At 45.5% G+C, this 18,942-nt stretch overlaps 1 protein-coding gene across 2 annotated transcripts in view; it reads right to left on the bottom strand.

The window, feature by feature from the left end:
* Positions 1-18,942, bottom strand: part of VWA5A (von Willebrand factor A domain containing 5A) — a 368,835-nt gene that overhangs the window by 14,030 nt on the left and 335,863 nt on the right. For both annotated transcript variants that reach the window (XM_069213389.1, XM_069213388.1), the window contains one exon: positions 14,736-14,831. In XM_069213389.1, coding sequence (XP_069069490.1) covers positions 14,736-14,831 — 96 coding nt within the window. The remainder of the gene's footprint in view (positions 1-14,735; positions 14,832-18,942) is intronic.

Raw genomic sequence — 18,942 nt, 5'->3', positions numbered from 1 at the left:
ACGGACCCTGGTCCTTGCTCCATCCGCCAGTTCAACGCCAAAACTAAATGCGATCCTCAACCTGCCACCTAGCCGACCCCAGAAACACTCATGGACCTTTTTCATGCCGCACGTGCTCCTGTACTCTCCAAAGACCACCTCACGATCCCGTACCAAGCACGGACGACCACCTCAAGTGTATACTCAATACACGCTACCTCATCAAGCATGCAGTAGAAGTCTGGGACCTCCATGACCTTACTGCCCAGGACATGGTTCACCCCCACCTCTGCCACGGACATTGCCATGGCTGTCCCGGACAACTACAAAATCATCCACAAGGACGGAACCAACTGGCCTGGAGGAGACATTGCCATAGCCTACGAGAACACCCTTCGTCTGACAACTACCAACGAGTCACAGTCTCAGCCAACTCATGAACACCTACACTTCCAGACAACTAAAAAATCATCTTCCCTCCATGGCACACTCATCTACAGGCCGCCCGGACACCAACCCCAACTCTGCAAAGAAATCGCTGACCTTGTCGCCCCCTCCTCCGACTACATCCTACTCAGCGACCTCACCATCCAACTTGATACCCACGATGACTCCCAACACAAACCTCCAGGACAACCTCACAATACATGACCTCAAACAACTCGTCAAGGTCCCCACTCACAGAGCCAGACACATTCTCGACCCTGTCTTCTCAGCAAGGAACAACATCACCATCTCTCACACCTCCGAACACCATTGGATCGACCACAATTGTGTCCACTTTACCTTCACAAAGAACACTAAACGCCACTATGTCCCCTGTCCCCACGGCAGACAGTGGGGCAAAGTTACAGAAGCACAACAACCCCAACGCTCTCAACCACTCCCCCCAACAGACGCAGCGGACGCTAGTGAAGGCATATCCAATCTACACCGCTGGTTATCGGAATGCACCAACAACGTAGCCCCCCCCTAAGAAAACCTCTAGGAAACGACATAGCAAAACACCTAAATGGTTTTTGGCAGACCTACAAGAATCCAAACGCTCCTGCAGATGACTGGAACGGAAATGGAAGAACAGTAAATCAATGGAAGACCGCACCACCTACAAGAATGCAGTTACCATGCACCACCAGAACATCAGAGCTGCCAAAAAAGTTGCCATTCAAGACCACCTGTGTTCACTACAGCAAAGAGCTCTTTGCTATCGTCAAAGAGTTCACAAACCTCTGGGACAGACACCTCATCCATCCCTCCCTTTCAAGACCTCTGCAACGACCGTGACACCTTTTTTCTCCAAAAAACCCAGGGAATTTAGAAGGCTTCAGGAACCAAACCCTGCCCACACTACCCATTAACACCACCTCAGACCCAGCACCACACCAGATCCTGGACTCCTGGACCCCCATCACCAAAGACGACACCCAAAGACTTATGAACTCCATCCACTCGGGAGCACCCTCTGATCCTTGCCCTCATCATATCTTCAACCTGGCCAGCGCCACCATAGCTCTGCTGAACTATCAACTGATCCTGCGAGGCCACTACCTTCCCTTCAGACTGGAAGCACGCCGAGATCAACCCGCCAACCCAAGGGAGCTGAAAAACTACAGACCCATCTCTCTGCTCGGAAAAGGCCGTCAACCAGCAACTCACCGAATTCCTTGAGACACACCAAATCCTAGACCCATCCCAATCCAGATTCAGAAGCAACCATAGCATTCCCAGCATCCAGCGACGACATACGCTTCATACTAGACCACAGAGGCACGGCCACACTGATCCTCCCCGACCTCTTCTCTCTGTCTCCCACTCCACTCTCTGGGACAGACTACACAATGGCAGCATCCGAGATAAAGCACTGGACTGGATCAGGTCATTCATTACCGGAAAAACACAGAGGGTCAGACTACCACCGTTCAAGTCAGAACCCAAAGACACATGCTGAGGAGTGCCCCAAGAATCATAACTCAGCCCGACGTTTTTCAACATCTACATGGCCCCTCTAGCCAAGATCATCAAACAACACGGGCTAAACATAGACTCCTATGCCGTTGATACCCAACTGATCCACTCCGTCTGATTATTCTGTAAAGGCCAAGAGAAATTTCCACACCAGGATGAGAATAGTCGCCGCCTGGATGAAAGCCAGCTGCCTCAAACTCAACTCAGACAAGACAGAGATCCTCGTAATCGTCTCCACCCCTTCTGCCTGCAATGACTCCTGGTGGCCCACTGTACTGGGAAATGCCCCCGCTATCGCAGACCACTCACGCAATCTGGGCATTATCCTAAACTCCTATCTATCCATGACCCGCCAAGTCACCGCCATCTCATCATCATGTTTCCACATCCTCCGACTCCTGCAAAAGATTTTCAAGTGGATCCCCTCTGACACGAGGAAGACAGTCACCCATGCACTTGTCACTAGCAAACTAGACTATGACAATGCACTCTATGCCAGCATCTCCAAGAAACTACAATCAAGACTACAAAGAATCCAGCAGCCAGGCTCACCCTGGACATCCCCGTCACAGCCACACCTCCTCCCACCTCAGAGACCTACACTGGCTCCCAGTCAAAAGCGTATCACATAAACTCCTGATCCCCACAAGGCACTACACAACATAGGACCGGCATATCTCAACCACCGCCTTACCTTCTACGTACCTAACAAACATCTCTGTTCTTCCCAGCTCACCCTTGCAGCCGTTCCCAAGATCTGGAAAAGCACAGCAGGCGGAAGATCGTTCTCCTTCCTCGCAGATCAGGCATGGAACAGGCTACCTCTCAAGCTCAGGCAGACCACATCACTGAAGCAGTTCAGGAAGGACCTCAAGACCTGGCTCTTCGATTGAGTACCACACCCACAAACAGCACCTTGAGACCCTACGGGTGATTAGCTGCACTGTAAGAATCAATCATTGATTAAAAATCACTGACTGACTGAGAATGAGTCATCTGTGAGGGCATTTTCTCTCTGCAATTCCAGGCCAGTTCCAGTCTGAGGGGATGCCTCCAGCAGACGGATGTTGGTGAACTTATCCAGTTTCACCTGTTTTGGGGAGGCTTATCCTTCACCATGATGGCACCCAGTGTAGTGAAATATGTGTTTTGACCACTGACTTTGTGTTGCACCACTCTGCACCTGGATTAGCTGTCCAGTGTTCACCAGTTACAGACTACATGTTGTATTCAGTTTCGCCTTAGATTCGTTTTGCCTATTGACTTTATCGTAGCATTAGACACTGTCATGTTAAAACTGCTTGTAATTTTCCTGTGCATTCTGTCTTGTTTTATGCTCTTTCTCTCCGAAGAGCTAGGACATATTAACACTGAAGAGCTAGTACATAATATGGAGGAGTTAGTCAGTTAGCATGATAAGGATGTACTAGACTGATGTTTATGGTACAGCAGGGAACGGCTTAGGCTTGAGTGACACCTTGGGAAACTGGCCAGTTCCAACCTGTTTCTTTCAACCCTGACCTAAACTAGCCAGCATGTTTGAATTGCGAAATTAGGGGATTTTTTCCAGAAAGCACTTTTTTTTAAAAAAGATATAAAAAGACCCAGATATGCCTGATATCTTTCCTGTGAGGGGGGAGATCTCTTTCTCTTTCGCAGTCGAACGGGGTCATCGTCTTGCTGGCATGAGAAAGATGAAGAACTTGGCAGGCCCTACGGTGATGCATCTTTACTTAATTATCTGCTTTGCATTACAATATAAGTACATATATTTGCTGTGTATATTGCAGTGGAGAATCATTTTGGTATGTGACTATTTTTAAACCTGTTCTTTCAACATGCTAATCTCCTTTTAGGAACCTCCTGGTGAAATAATAAATCTCTTCTTTGAACTTAGAGGTGCATTCCAGAGATTTTTGTCAGCTCGGTCATTAGTGAAAGCAAAACACCCAGGCAGCGGGAGGAGGGAGGGGGATTGCACACTGTGTACCAACCGCTGATGGCCTGCCGCAGCAATGACTAGGATACAGAACATCGTCGGACTCACCTAACCCACTTCAAGAATGACATGAGCAGTTTGATAGCAGCAGGGATCTGCAGCATCAGGGTAGCCAGGAAGAGTCCATCTGCAGTTTCATCCAATTCTAACCAGCCATTTGCAGCAAAGGGGAATGGCCAGATACCTTTCAGCTAAAAGCAGGTTATAATCAACCCACCTCCAGTACCTGCTCTGCAGACAATCTTTAGCCCGGAGTTTGTCAGGGTCATCTGTGCAGCCAGCACTCACCATAGTGCCAAATATAGTCTGCATCATGCACGGTCTGTCTGAGGTGTGGAATGCAGATGTTATAACCAACAGCTATCCATATGGCTAGTGGTGCTTCACCACTCTACAAGAGCTCTGGATGGCTTCAGCTGTATCAGGTATACGTAGCTCCAAAATGAAGGACACCTAGGTAAAGTCCAGCTGGAGGTGGTGTCACAGGCGCCCTGCTGAAGTGTTTCTAGCTGGGTTCTCTGCCTCTCTTGGGTGGGGGATATAAACTCCCCCTGGGAGCCTGCAAACCAGTTTACTACACTTCTGGCAGCCACTGTCCCAAAGCACACCAGTAGCACATGTCAGGCTCAGTAGATACAAGCTAGTGCCTGGCATTAACACCCAGAGTGCCTCTGGATGTCCCCTCAAAGCACCAAGATCAAGCTCATGGCCTGGTCCTATCCGCATCCGACGGGAGAAAACTCACAGGTTTCAATTGCACCTCTTAGTTTGGACTCTGAGGCACGGCAACCAACAACATCGAAGTCTCCTGGGTTGCACTTCAACCACCAATGGTGCCCCATTGGTCTGCCCTTACCTTATGACTGGCTTGGATCAGAGCTTCTCCTGGTAAAGCTTGGGCTTTTGACGTTTTCTAGCATGGTGAAGAGGAAGTAGTGGAGGAGGACTTGCAGGTGGAGTTTCCACTCATGGACTTGTTGCCGCATCTTGCTGAGGAGGTCAACAAAGTTGCTGTCCACTTGCAAAAGGTACTCTGCTAGCAGATGGATCCTGTAGCAGACAATTGGGGAGATCGGGTGCCATCTTGCTTCTAAAGATAATATATGGCTGTCATGTTGTCCATCTTGATGTGGACTACCTTGCTGGTTAAGTGAGGAAGGAAAGCCTTCAAAGCAAGGTGAACAGCTAGCAGTTTCAAGGAGTTGACGTGGAGATGCTAGTTACTGGCTTCCCACTGCCCTTGGAGAATCAGGTCCTGTAAGTGTGCACCACATCCCGTAATGGAAGTGTCCATTATAATGGTCCTCTGCAGTACTGAGTCGAAGAGAGGCCGCCCCTGCAACAGCTTATTGGTGTTTCACCACTACAGAGAGCAACAAGTGCAGAGGATGATCAACACTAGATCATCCCAATGACCCTCCGCTTCATACTACTAGTGCAATAGGCACTCCTGCAACGGACATGTGTAACTCAGAATAGGGCACTATAGCAATAAAGGAGGTCATCATGTCGATGGGACACATGACTGTCCTGACCGTGACTTAGTGGTATGTTTGAAAAGGTGGGATCTGTGCCTAGAAGGACTGTATCCGGGCAGCATGCGGATAGACCAAGCCAATGTATAAGTTGAAGATTGCCCTCCAGGGTAGGGCTGCATCTGAAGGAGTTGGAGGCAGGAGTTTGTAGCATTGATGGTGAACCCTAGCTCGTGAGGGAAATTTATTGTGGCCAGTGTGTGTGTTCACATTTTTCAACTGAGGTAAAGCTTGGGTATTTGGTGTTTTCTACAGTGGTGAAAAGATCTATCTCTGGGAACCCCCAATGGCTGAAGTACTGGAGGAAGACTTAAAGGTGGAGCTCTCACTTGTGGACTTTTTGCCACAACCTGCTGAGGAGGTTGGCAAAGTTGCTGTCCACTCACAGAAGTTACTCCGCTAGCAGATCGATCTTGTAGCAGACAGCAGGGGAGATTGGGTGCCGTCTTGTCTCTGAATATAATACATGGCTGTCATGTTGACCATCTTGATGAGGACTACCTTGCCAGTTAGGTAAGGAAGGAAAGAGAGCAGGGGAGATTGGGTGCCGCCTTGTCTCTGAAGATAATACATGGCTATCATGTTGTCCATCTTGATGAGGACTAACTTGCCAGTTAGGTAAGGAAGGAAAGCCCTTCAAAGGAAGGTGAACAGCTGGCAGTTCCAGGTAGTTGATGTGAAGGAAGACCCTAGTGACTGGCTTCCAACTGGCCTTGTACAGTCAGGTACTGTAAATGAACACCAGATCCCGTAAGAGAGACGTCCATTGTAATGGTACTTGGCAGAACTGGGTTGAGGAAAGGCCGCCACCGCAACAGCTTGTTGGTGTTCCACTACTATAGAGAGCGACAAGTGTGGAGGCTAATTAACACTAGATTGGGCCAATGACCCACTGCTTGATACCAGAGGTGCACTAGGCACTCCTGCAATGGAATGGGGCACTGGCCATTATGCCAGGGAGGAGCATGAGTGTCCTGACCGTGACTTTGTGGTCTGGTTGAAAATGTGGGATCAGTGCCTAGAAGGACTGTGTCCTGGCAGCATTTAGATAGGCCATGCCAACTTCTGACCTGAAGACTGCTCCCCAGGTAGGGGTGCACCTGGAGGAGGTTGGAGGCAGGGGTTTGTAGCATTGATGGTAAACCCAAGCTTGTGAAGGAAGTTTTGTGTTGCCTGTGAGTTTGCAGAATTTCTGATTCTTGATGACCAGGTCGTCCAGATAGGGGAAGACATCAACGCCCTGTCTGCACAAACGAACAGCCATTACTGCAAGGCATTTGGTGAACACCCTGGATGCAGTGGTGACCCCAAAGGGGAGCACTTTGCACTATTAATCATCTCCCCTGACAACAAACCTGAGCATCTTTCAGGTCAAGAGCAGCCATTAAGTCACCTTGCTGCAGCAGCGGGATGACATCCTGAAGAGTAACCATGTGGAACTGCTCTGAAAGAATATATTCTTTTAGTGGTCTGGGGTCCAGAATGGGTTGGAGCAAACCGTTTCTTTTGGAAATCAGAAAGTACAAACAGTACACTCCTGTACCCTGCTAATGATTGGGGAGAGGTTCTATGGCCCCTTTGAGAAGGAGCGCTTGAACCTCTTTCCTGAGTAGTCTTTGGTGTTCTGAGGAGAGTTTGTGTTTGCAAGGTGGAATGGTCGGAGGCATGGAAATAAGCTCCAGACAATAACTATGTTGGATAATCTATCTAACACCCACTGGTCGGAGGTGACATTCCATCAAGTGGGAAAGAACTTTTGGATGTGCCACCCATCAGGTGTTCAGTGACCGGGGAAAAGGAGAGGCAACTCAGGGCTTAGTGGTGGAGCCTTTGGTGGAGAGACACTTTTACCTCAGTCTTTTGGGTTGTTGCTTCTGTAGGATCCTCTTAAGTGGCCTCTAGGGGAGGACTGCTGGGAATGCTGGTAAGACATGGGGTCTGCAGGCGAGGTGGTCTTTGAGCCTTCTTGGTAGAGCGTGCAACAAAGAGATGCAAGTAGCACATGTCTGAAAGTTGCCCATGGCTTTCACTGTCTCTATATCTTTATTTTTTCCAGCAACTGGCCAACCTGCAGCCTGAATAGATGTTAACTTTCCAGCGGCAGGTTAAGCAAGTTCTGCTTGATTTCCAGCTTGAAGCTCATGGTACAGAGCCAGGCATTCCTGCACAGAAGGACACTGGAGTTGACCCCCCCCTAGATGCAGTGTCCGCAACATCTAGATGCACAGAAGATGATAGTGATGGAGCTCTGCTTTTGCGCAGAGACAATCTCATATCCCCTTTACCTGTGATCCTCTAGGAGATGTTGGAGGAGCTCCTCCAATTCATCCCAATGGGCATGATCATATCTGGAGAACAGCCCAATAGAACTGGCAATCTGTTAATGGTTAGCCAACAGCACAGCTAAACTTGTACCCACAGCGTCTATATACATTTGCTTTCTTTATCTGGTGGAGGTCCTCACACGTTGCCTGTGAGTTAGCTCTTTTACGGGCAGTAGTAACAACCAGTGAGTCATGCAGGAGCTACCAACTAAGGGGTCAGTAGGAAAAGCTATGTATTTCTTGTCCACCATGGGTGTGATGGCCCTGGCATAGACGGTGTGCCCGGAGAAGATGTCTAGGGTGTGACGCAGCATGCCCCCGAGCATACGGGTACTGGGTGGAGCGGTGGGTGAAAGACGGGGTCTCAAAAAGAAAATGTGCCTCCAAAAGCTCAGTGTGGAGATTCAACTTGTGGAAGGAGGCAGCCCTACCAATGACTTCATGGTAGAATGTGAAGCCATCAGGAGTGGAGGGACAGTCAGGGTACAGGTCAGGATCTGTGTCCCCCGGTGGGTCAGCATCATCGGAGTCCCAGGGATCACCTAGCGGAGGAGAGTGGAAGATATCCACTCCCTCCTACTCCATGAGGTGACCCCTGAGATGTATAGGGAAAGGGTCACCTGGAGAAATGGGTGGGAAAGGTAAGCACTGAGGAGTAGGGTGAGATGGTGGTGACAGAAAAAGGAATGGTTGCCTTGTCTGCTTTCCTGCGCTGCTTGGGTGTATGTGCCATGTCCAAGGTTTCCTTGAAGGACAGCTGTGGGTTGGACGGCTGAGCCGCAGGTCCCAAAGGGCAGGCAAGAATCTTGCATATGTGAGAGTGTATTACCAAGTGTTTTTGTCATGCGTCAATCTCTTGGAGTTTATAGAGGATCGGCTCAACAGCACCCACCTGAGGCCAGTCTTCGCGGTCAGCACCAAGACTTTTGACTCAGATGCAAACTTCGATTTCAGATCTGGTGGTCGGGTCGACTACAAGGCCAGTGGGGGCAGTGACGAAGCAGTCAGCCTCAATGGTTTCTTTGGAGCTGAGCATTACGTTTGAAGCTGATAGTCATATATGACCTGAAGGCAGTGGTGATCTGCTTCTGGTGCTCCAAAGAGGCTGGACGACCCTTGGAAAGGGGCTACTCAACTTGCGAGCAGTGTTGAGAGGGAAGAAGTACAATATTAATGGCTGGCTGTGCTGGTGGAAGATCCTCAATCTCCAGATAAGCACTGGAGGGGGAAAGAGAGGGGGAGAAAGCTTTCTTTTCTGCAGCTGGCGTTTGTAGGTGGTGTTCCTCCTTGATTTCCTTAGGGTCAAAGTGGTCTGGATGGCATCTCCACTCGTACGCGACATATCGAGATCTCTAGCCCGGCGTTTGTGCAGGGCCTTCTTGGAGCAGAAGGAGTGGCAGGCGTCACAGGTAACCTGGTCCTTAGGAGACAGGCAAAACTTACAGACCTGATAGAGGTCGATCCAAAGTTATTTACCTGTGGCAGTGAGGACAGTAGCGGAATGGTGTCCATTCCATCACTGTGGAGGCATGGTGAGGAGACATGGTTGGGGGACGGAAAGAGGCCTGAAAGTGCGAAGGCCCACATTGGGGTGAGGCTGGTCCAAAAGTTGCCTGATCGAAGCCAGAGTTGTTGACCTGAGATGAAGAGAAAAGACTAACACAATTGAGAAATAATACAGATGGATGGAAGGAACCATGTAGAGTTAACAGAGCACTGCAGTTGTGTCAAACTGGAGCATGGGAGCACACATCCGAACAAGGCAGAAAGAAAACAATCTAACAGTGGAGTTGATAACCATGCGCATTACGAGCAAGAGGAGTCATAGTACCCCAACCAACACTAGATGGCAGAAGCATGAACATTATCTGCAGTCACACATGCCTCAAACAGTATTTTTCACAAACTTTGAGGAAGTAGTATTGAACCTAGAGCTTGCTGATGTGTTGAGGGCCATGAACATTGAGGAAAACAGGCTAACCCTTTTCCACTTGTCCATCTGTCATTTTCACTGAAACTATTTTTTGTCTCTAATGTATTATGACCAAAACAGACATTCACACAATATTGTACCAAGCCACTCTTAATACATATGCAGGTCTAGCTCTTTATTTTCAGACCAAAGATAGTGAGGAGGCATATATCTTCTACAGGGTGGGGAAAACTGGACCTAGATTTGATCAGCCATAAGGGAATATCTCCATACTACGGGGACTTGAGATGTTTCAAAAGCTACTATCTGGGATACCAGTTTTAGAGAAAGTTTGATATCAATAGTAGCCAATGCGAAGAAGGAAACAGCCCTGACAGAGAAGGAAGCACTGATTGGATCATTGAAGCATGATGAGACTGACTGGCCACTTAAATATGCTCCTGGGCCACAAAACAAGCCTTCTAGAAGCTAAGGCAGAAAACATACAAGAATGGCTATGATATCCAATGAACGTTAGTAAGGGGAAGATCACCATTGTATATACTCATCCCACACAAACCCCCAGGGGTTATTGACTGTGAACTGGTATATGATGAGCAAGACAAAGCTTCCCAGGGACTTTGATAAGATCCTATATTTGGGAATAAGTCATGGAGACACAGGATGCATATTTAGAGGTGCTCAACATCCACTGGCAGAGGGAAACTTTAAGACTAGTAAGTCAGTATGTTCCAATTAATTCTTAAGTAAGTCCTTATGTTATGACATATGAAATTGGCCCCAGTGCTAATGTCTACATATAACATCTTTAATGTAAGAGGCAGGTTAGGCCTTCGATGTCCAGGACACAGAAAGTGAAACAGAGTAATGCTCAGAAATAACTGCAAAATCTACATCAAGTGCTTGAAAATAGATTGGTATCTTTATTGCCCAATTCTATCAGGGTAGATTTCTACAAGTGTACCCAAGTATCATTTCAAGAATTAAACCCTTTTGGGTAGAATGAGCATTTGGTCAGGTGTTTCAAGAGTTCCTCATAAGACAAATGCTGCCTACTTGTCGTCTTCACAACCACCACAGAAGCCAACCATTTGGTGGCTTTGACCAGTTATTATCCCTGCCGCACTGAACCCATTCAGTCTACTACAAACAAAGCATTGTAAATTTAGTGACATTTTCCTTACCTTGGAAACTACAGAAATGGCACCTTCTTTGAGTTTTATTCTGTGTATATGATTTTTAAAACAGCCCAATTTGGATTTAAATGCTTCTGGGAAACCTTCAGCAAAATCTTCACGTCCATCTTCCAGTTGTCCCACAACCACTTGTGGTTGGGCATTAAGATCCAGAGAGACTCCCAACTCTTTTTGATAGGGTCAACCCAAAATACTATCCCTTTTCATAGCCAAATAATGTTTACCTAGGACTAGGGACTCAATGACCACATAGAAATATCCTTTTATGTTAATTTCTTGTTCTTTTTTGCTGCTGACTAGAATCAAAGGTTTAGACTGGAAGAACAAAGCTGATAGTGCTAACCGGTAGGACTCCTTTTGGGTTAGTCTGAGATCGTACACCTAACTTGAAAATAGTTCCAGGGTGAATGATGTGGAACAAATGTTAGGTGATGGTATTACTGAGCTATGAGTGAGGAAGTCTGAGGAGATGAAGCTAGGGGAAAGAAAGAAGTACTTTAATTTGAAAAACTGTAACGAATTGTGAAATGAGAGTGGGTGACTAGGTTGGAATTTACATGGGTGCCTGTGAAGGCTAGGTCATGGTCCGAATTCATTAAACCATGAATAGTAGTAAAGCTGTTTAACAATGCTGGTAAAACAGCAGTTGTGCAAACTGGGAATTAGAGCCGTGTGGCTTTTCTGGGCAAAAATCCAACGGGTCAAGATATTCAGACCAATGTTCAAAGGGGTCAGAAATAATGCTACAGGAGGTGGAAAATTGATCATGGTGGTTTATGTGCTTGGTGCAGTTGATCATTATCCTGACAAGAAGAGAATCCGGAGGAGGTCTACTTATTTAGAGGACTATATTTAAAATTACTCAGCTTGGTGTCTCTAGCTGTCCAATCGTTTTTCTACATTCTTTTGTTGCTCTTGTCTCTGTGTGCCTTTCTCCATTAGTAGGGCATGTTTGTTTCCCTGGTTTGTCAGTATGGGTTGTGGTAATTATCTTTGGGGGAAAAAGTGAAGATGTGTGACATGTCTTAGTCTGTGTTCCTTACCTTGTATGGTTCTGTGAGTTCCAAGCTGTTGCTGTCAAAAAGATCCAGCGTAGAGTTCTCCAAACGGAGAGCTGATTTTTGGTGGGTAATGAAATTCCAAGCAATACATAAAGATACCTTTAAATACAATATTTATCATGCCATATTTGCTGTGCTTCAAAGACAAGGGTAAAATGTCAGGTTATGCCTTCTGACAAATTGCTGCTTATTTTTAACATGAGATTTTGTGTTTACAAACTAATGTCACTTTGCAGTCAGAGGAAGACAAGTAAAGTGAATTATGTGAAAATCTTGCTGAGGTACAAGGAGCTTGAAAGGAAAAGATGTAGGATATTTTTTGCAACACACTACAAAAAGTAAATAACCTGTAAACAAGCTGTACACATGCAGCAGTTAGGAAAGCAAAAACAAAATACTTTTTTTTATAATTCTGAAGCGTGGGAGAAACAAAGATTTTAATAGGATCAAAACCAATCAAAACACATTATTTGGTGAGGCCCAAGTGATAACTATTCACTGAAACCAGATTTCCACACATTGTTGTTTGTGTGCAATATAGTTTTATTAGTAAAACAGTATGTCTGCACATATTTAGTGGCCATTACAATGGAAAATGTGCTGTCTGAAAATTACAGTGCGCTACCACACAACTCTTAAGTTACATAAAAAAAAAAAATAATCTGCCTCATGTCCATTAAAGTAAGGTGGGTCGCAAAAGATTGTTGTACTAAAAATGTGGTCATGGTTCTAAAAAGATGGGGAAGCACTACTTTAAAGTGCTTTTCATGCTGGACAGTCTGCAGTTGACTTTCTTGTGGTGGTCTAACACCTGGTTGTGAATTGGTTGATTTTGTAAATGTTTTTGGTTGGTCCTATTAAATACTGTGACAATGAGCATGGTACAGATCTTTTGACCTCTGGAGCCAATCTCTGTTTTGACCCTCCCACTTGTTTGCAGATAAATGTCTAAAAATAAATTAGGAGTATCTTCAAAATTGCTTTCTTAGCCTACCATGTACCTAGTGGGGTGCTCATTTACATGGCAAAAACCTCATTCTCTCAGGAGGGTTACATATAATCATATAAGCCCCGCCCTTACAACTTATATTCTTAAAAATACATCAAACCTGTCTACGCATGTTCACAAACCTGGATCTCACTACTATCAAATGCTCACAGAGTCAAGTAACAGTGTATTTTTCTGAAACTGTACAAATTAACAAAAACATGTTTTATTTCCATAGGTTGTTTAATCTAATACTGTTTGTAGAGGACATAAATAGTTTGAATTGACACTGTTCCTGGCACCAAATGTTTCCTCATACTTAGAGAAACCAGTGATATCATGAGGTCAAAAAGACAAATATCTGCTCTAGAGGACGACAAAATGTCCATACAAAATTTGTGATCGTAGACATCTCAAAGGATACGAACCTTGAGAGACATTCTATAACAAGGAATTTGTCTCGCTAAAGGATAACATTGGGCCAATGGTGAAATGGCTCAGAAATCTGAAGGATCTAAGGTGAACATATATACCTAAATGGTTACACCAAAAAGGTTACTTATCTGTGGTAACCATATTTTTGGTCAATACTCTAACTACTTTGAGATTCCTCATCAACTCTGTTTTCCCCAGGAGCCAGACTGGATTGGAACTAATGAAATAGCTCTCTCGCGCCAGCAAGTGATGCAGATGTTCCACCTTTTCTCTAGCAGTGCCTCAACAAGTGATTTCACAATGTTCTCTCAGTCCTCATTCTGTTTTTCCACAATCTTGGAAGTGGAAAAAAGCCTGAAGAGATGGAAGAGATGCATTGTGCAACACTAAGTTTAGCAAGCCTGCTCCTTAGGATGGGGTCGTGTGCGGATCAGTGAGGAATCTGCAGGTACAGGGAGAGAGTTCACTAGAAATAGAATTACCAAACGTAAGTATATTTTTCTTCAAGAGCGACTGAGTTGAAACAGAAGACACAGGGGCTTGAATCACAGAAAGCAAAACATACCAGCCCGTTGTATCCTATAGACAAGGCAGTTAGTCTGCCTAGGCAGACAACTGAGACCCATGATTAGGCTAAAAATCCTTAAGACAATAATGCCTTGGCTAGTCAAAAGCTGCCTCTCAACCAGTGAAAGTTCGCATAGCACTGAGCCAGCAAAAATGTTGCACATTTCAATATTGAAAATGGGCACACAGCAAAGTGCCCGGAAAGGATTACTTCATTCTTATACAATCAGCAAACACAGGAAAGTTGTTTTCTCTTACCAATAAAAAAGTTGATATTTAACAAAATAAACAGATGATCCGCCCTCCCTCTCCTGAGGCAGCATTTTGGGAGAAGGCTTATAACTAATACTTGCCTTCACTGTTCTACTGCTTCAATCAAAATTATCCCAATCTTTTGAAGGTCAGATAATTGAAGGATGTACAGCTCAGGCACACACAGTAATAATTTCAATTATAGAGTCCACTTTCCTGCAAACTTTTTCTTCAAGTCAATTTTTAGCGATTTCCTATTTTGCCATTATTAATATTATCTGAAGAACAATATTTTTTATGTTTTAATTTATTTCTGTCTGTGAAAGGCACGGGTGCCCAAAAGTGGTTATATAAACTTGTCAGTTATTTGCCTTGTTGCACATCATTCATAATTAACACACTTACATTTGAAAGAGAGCACAATAATACAGGCACCCTTCCTCCTGGAGAATAGGCTTCCGGCAGGAGAGTGAGACCATCTGGGCACTATTTAGTTCGTACCTGCAATACCGCCACTGCTGGCACTGAATGTTGAATATTCTTGCATCAAGCTGATACCTCCAAAGGGCTGAGTAGATCGGTTAGCTGCAGGAGGTGCTGTAAAATAAAACATATCACAGCTGCTATTTCAGGCCTAACAGATTTTTATTATGGTTGAAAGCTTCGCCCCAGCTCACAAAGCCAAACATCACATTTGTGTGAATATGCCACAAAAAATGAAAACACTTGAAGGCTACTACAACAAATTGGGGTATTAGGTGTTTTGGAAGGAGAACTCACTTCAATTAATCTCAATCCTTGTTGGGGTTAACGACTGAAGTGAATGAATAAACCTGTGCTTAACATTCTGATAGCCTGGCCCAAAGCTGTCAGGCTTAACTAGGAGGCATGTGTAAATTATTCATGCAGTACTGAAACAGTAATAAAGTTGAAATGTAAAACAATAAAAACCCCAAACGAATTAGAACAATAGAGTAAAATTTAGTAAACAAAATGAAAAAAATAATGTCAGAAAGAGCAAATGAAGATATGAATGTTAAAAGATTTATGTAAGAATAGCGCCACGAAGCACAAAGTGCCAATATTAGTCAATGGTCCTGGTAGAAAAGGACCTAGATGCAATTTGACACTGACGGCGAGGAAGCACAGGTTAGGTACACAATCTAGGTTTATCTTTACCTTCTGACTTGAGTCCTTTAAATCCCAATCCACCACAGGAGTACACTTCTGAAGCCCCCCAGGACATCTTGTGATGTACTGGGGGGCTTTAGAGAGGCACTTAGAGACTCACAGGGTGGCAAGTAGAGGTCACAGCAGGATACAGTTGCACTGCAAAAAAGAACCTTTTGCAATTTGTTGTGTCCCTGTAACTTTAATAGCTTTTCACCTTGCCTTGTTTGATGTTGGCCATCAAACTGCTGTTAAACTTGGAATAAATTGTTCTAGTACTCTAAATCCCTGGTGCTACCAAATATCTTTCCCTGCTTAATAAGACATGAACCACAATCCCCCTGAAAGATGTTGTATATGACTTTGTCACAGGGTGACAGATGCGATTTTAGTACTTTCTACCTGCAACCCACACGGAAAGCTACCTACTGGCCCTCTTAATTTAAAAATAATCTATGGTCTCGTTCTCAGAACTGGGGCTACTCATACACCTTGAATGTATTACAAATTTGTGTGTTTATATATGAATATGATGGAATTGGATTCTTTATCATCCGGTCCCCGTGCTTGCAAGCCCTATGGTGTGGGCTGCATGCTGGTAGCTATTGTCTCTCAAGTTTTTATATGTGGCCTAACCCCCCACGCCTCCCTACTTATCTTGTGGGTTACGTGCATCAATGTCAAAATTTAATAACCAAAAGCTACAAATAAGAATAGTTTTTGGGCATTCAACCTAGACATTCACTTAATTCTTTGTCAACAAGTTATGGTCCCACTAATGTATTATGCATGGTCATGTAGGGAACATGTAGGTTAACCCTTTGAGAAATCACATGATGATTGGGGTCTTGAACACTCAAGGCTACTCAACTAAATTAACAAAGGCTCAAATGGCTGAAAAATAACTTTTCACACTGCCCACTAGAAAACTTTGATGAGAAAGAGAAAGTGCAAAACATTTGACAGACATGTCAGGTCAATATTCTCCCTAGGACAGCTGGACACAAAATGAATGAAACAGCCAAAAACAACATTTTGCGGAGGGGCAACGCACTAATAGGATGACCTCCACTACCTCTGCAGGTAATTCTAACAGACTCATGTTGTCCCCCTCAATCTCCAGACACTAACGTGGAGGTTCTGGAGGTTTGGATGCAGAAAATGTCCCTCCAACTGTACCGTAAGATATGCTCTGAGCGGAAGAGGACAAATACAGCAGATCCATTTTTCTGTCTTCTCTGTGGCTAATCCGGCAAGATGAAAATCATTTTCATCTGGTCAGGACACAATTACCTCAGATGCCAAGGAATCAGCTGAATGAGAGGAAATGTGTTCTAGAGAGGAATGTCCCATTTCAGAAGCAATCATTTCCTAGAGCATCTGGGAGTCGAAATTGGAGGACACAAAACAGGGAGCAGTGAGCATTCTCCCTGGTGGAAAAAAAGGTCCACCAGAGGTGTGCCTCAAAAGGTGAAGATGGATTGAACCACTTCTGGATGGAGGCACCAATGATGGATGGCAACTCGACGCTGAAGGAGTGCATCGGTCCTCATGTTCAGGGATCATTCCAGGTGATTTACCTCCAACCCGTCTCCTAAGCCGCAGCCCAAGCCCACACCCTCAGTGCTCCCAGAAACAGAGGGCCTGAGCCCACGCCACCCTAGTTGTTGATGTACCACACTGTGGTCATGTTGTCTAGGAGACCTGAACTGAACTGACTGACCGCAAAGGGATGGCAAGTATGTCTTCAGCGCCAGAATGATTGCCTGAAGCTCAAGCAGGATTATACAACTCTGCTCTGCTGAAGATCAGTGTTCTCTGATCTCCATGTCTGCTAGAGTATAAACATCTGACACCACTGTAGCCACTGCTGACAGCAAGCAGAAGGATCTCGACCCATGAGATTTCTCACCAATGACAGTCACTGAAGACATTTTACAGCCTTGAGAGAAATATGGTTACTCTCTGCTGGTCCACCCCAATGCTGAACTCAGTTGAAACAAAAATACCAATGGTGGGCATGCATGTGGCTTCAAGACTGTGAAGAAACAAGGTGCAGGAAGCTAGGAGTCCCTCTAGGCAAAAGACTGCCAGGACAGGAGTAAGAGTTCCCTCCCCAAAAACATTAGAATCATGTCCTGGATGACCCTAATCGTGTGGGGAGGTAGAAAGGCCATGGGTGGAAGAGTGGTGCTGGTTCCAGATTCTATTTGGGCACGCTGACAAAAACCCAGGTCAAACAGAAGGTAAAGAGGGGCCTTCAGGTGGTCTGAAAGCAGCTGTTGTGATTTTGTCTTCAGTAACAAGTTATCCACACCCTACGAAGATGCGCCGCAACCACCACCATCACCTTTGCAAACACTCAAGGAGTCAAAGCAAGCCCAAATCAGACGACCACAATGTGGTAGAGGGTAGAATCCCACCACAAAACATAGGTACTACTTGCACAACTGCCGGACAGGTGTGAGGCAATATGTGTCCTGCAATTTGAGGGACACCATCTAGTCTCCTAGTTTCAGAAACAAAATGACCTCAGTAAGCATCATTAATGTCTTTTTATGGAGGAAAAGCAGGACCCGACAATTGATAACAGAATGAATTCTGTGGTCCTTTTTGAGCACGTGCACATGGTCGAAGTAATATCCCTGTCCGATCTCTTGATGTAGACCCACCTTTGTTCATAAAGGCCTAAACTTCCTGTTAGAAGATGGAAGACTGCTCCTCCAAAGGAACAATTTTGACAAATGGAATTGGAGTAGCCCATTGATAATCTGGGAGGCCCTGTGGTCCAAGGTAATGGCTCGCCATGCCCCACCTGATAGTGTGATACCCTCCTCTCAGAGGCTGCCTGTGCTCCCTCAAGTGTGAGCTAAAGCAGTTTTGCAGGTGGTGCAGGCCAAAAGTAGGAGAAAGAGGGCTATGCTGGCCAAGTTGATCCTTGGATCCACCATGTCCTCTGTACTGCTGGAGACATAAGTTCAGCTGCTGTTCGAATGGCAGGAATGGCTGGCGTTTGGGAAACTACATGGCCCTGGTTTTGCCAGTGGAACTGACGAACCGGGGAGGCCACTCCCAGGGAACAAACGGTAGCCCAGCACTGCTTAAAGGTCTTTAGGTCTGAGCTTTTTCACAAATACACGCACGCTATCAAAAGGCATGTCCCTCAAACCCGCCCTCACATATCCATAAAAGGCCATGGAATGAAGCCAGGCATGGCAGCAGATGGCTGTCGATGTGCTCTAGTGACTGCCACAGACTCTACGTGTCCAGCCCAGAGTGCAGGATTGGATTTACCACATCTTGGCTATCCTGAAAGACCAAAACAAAGAAGGTAGTCTGAAAAGCCATGCAAGACTATTTGCGTCATCTTGGAGAGCTCACGCAAATACCTTGCTAAAAGGCATGTCGCAGTGGTGGAACCAAGGGCAAGAACCCCTGAGATAATACCTTCTTCCCCCATGGTCTCTATCCACTTCAACTCCCAATTAGGAGAGGCAGAGGAGAAGGACACTGGCTTCTACTTGGAGCAGCTAGAAAT

This window comes from Pleurodeles waltl, chromosome 11 (assembly GCF_031143425.1).
Source record: "Pleurodeles waltl isolate 20211129_DDA chromosome 11, aPleWal1.hap1.20221129, whole genome shotgun sequence".
Classification (NCBI taxonomy): Eukaryota; Metazoa; Chordata; class Amphibia; order Caudata; family Salamandridae; genus Pleurodeles; species Pleurodeles waltl.
This window is presented reverse-complemented; position numbering and strand designations above follow the sequence as displayed.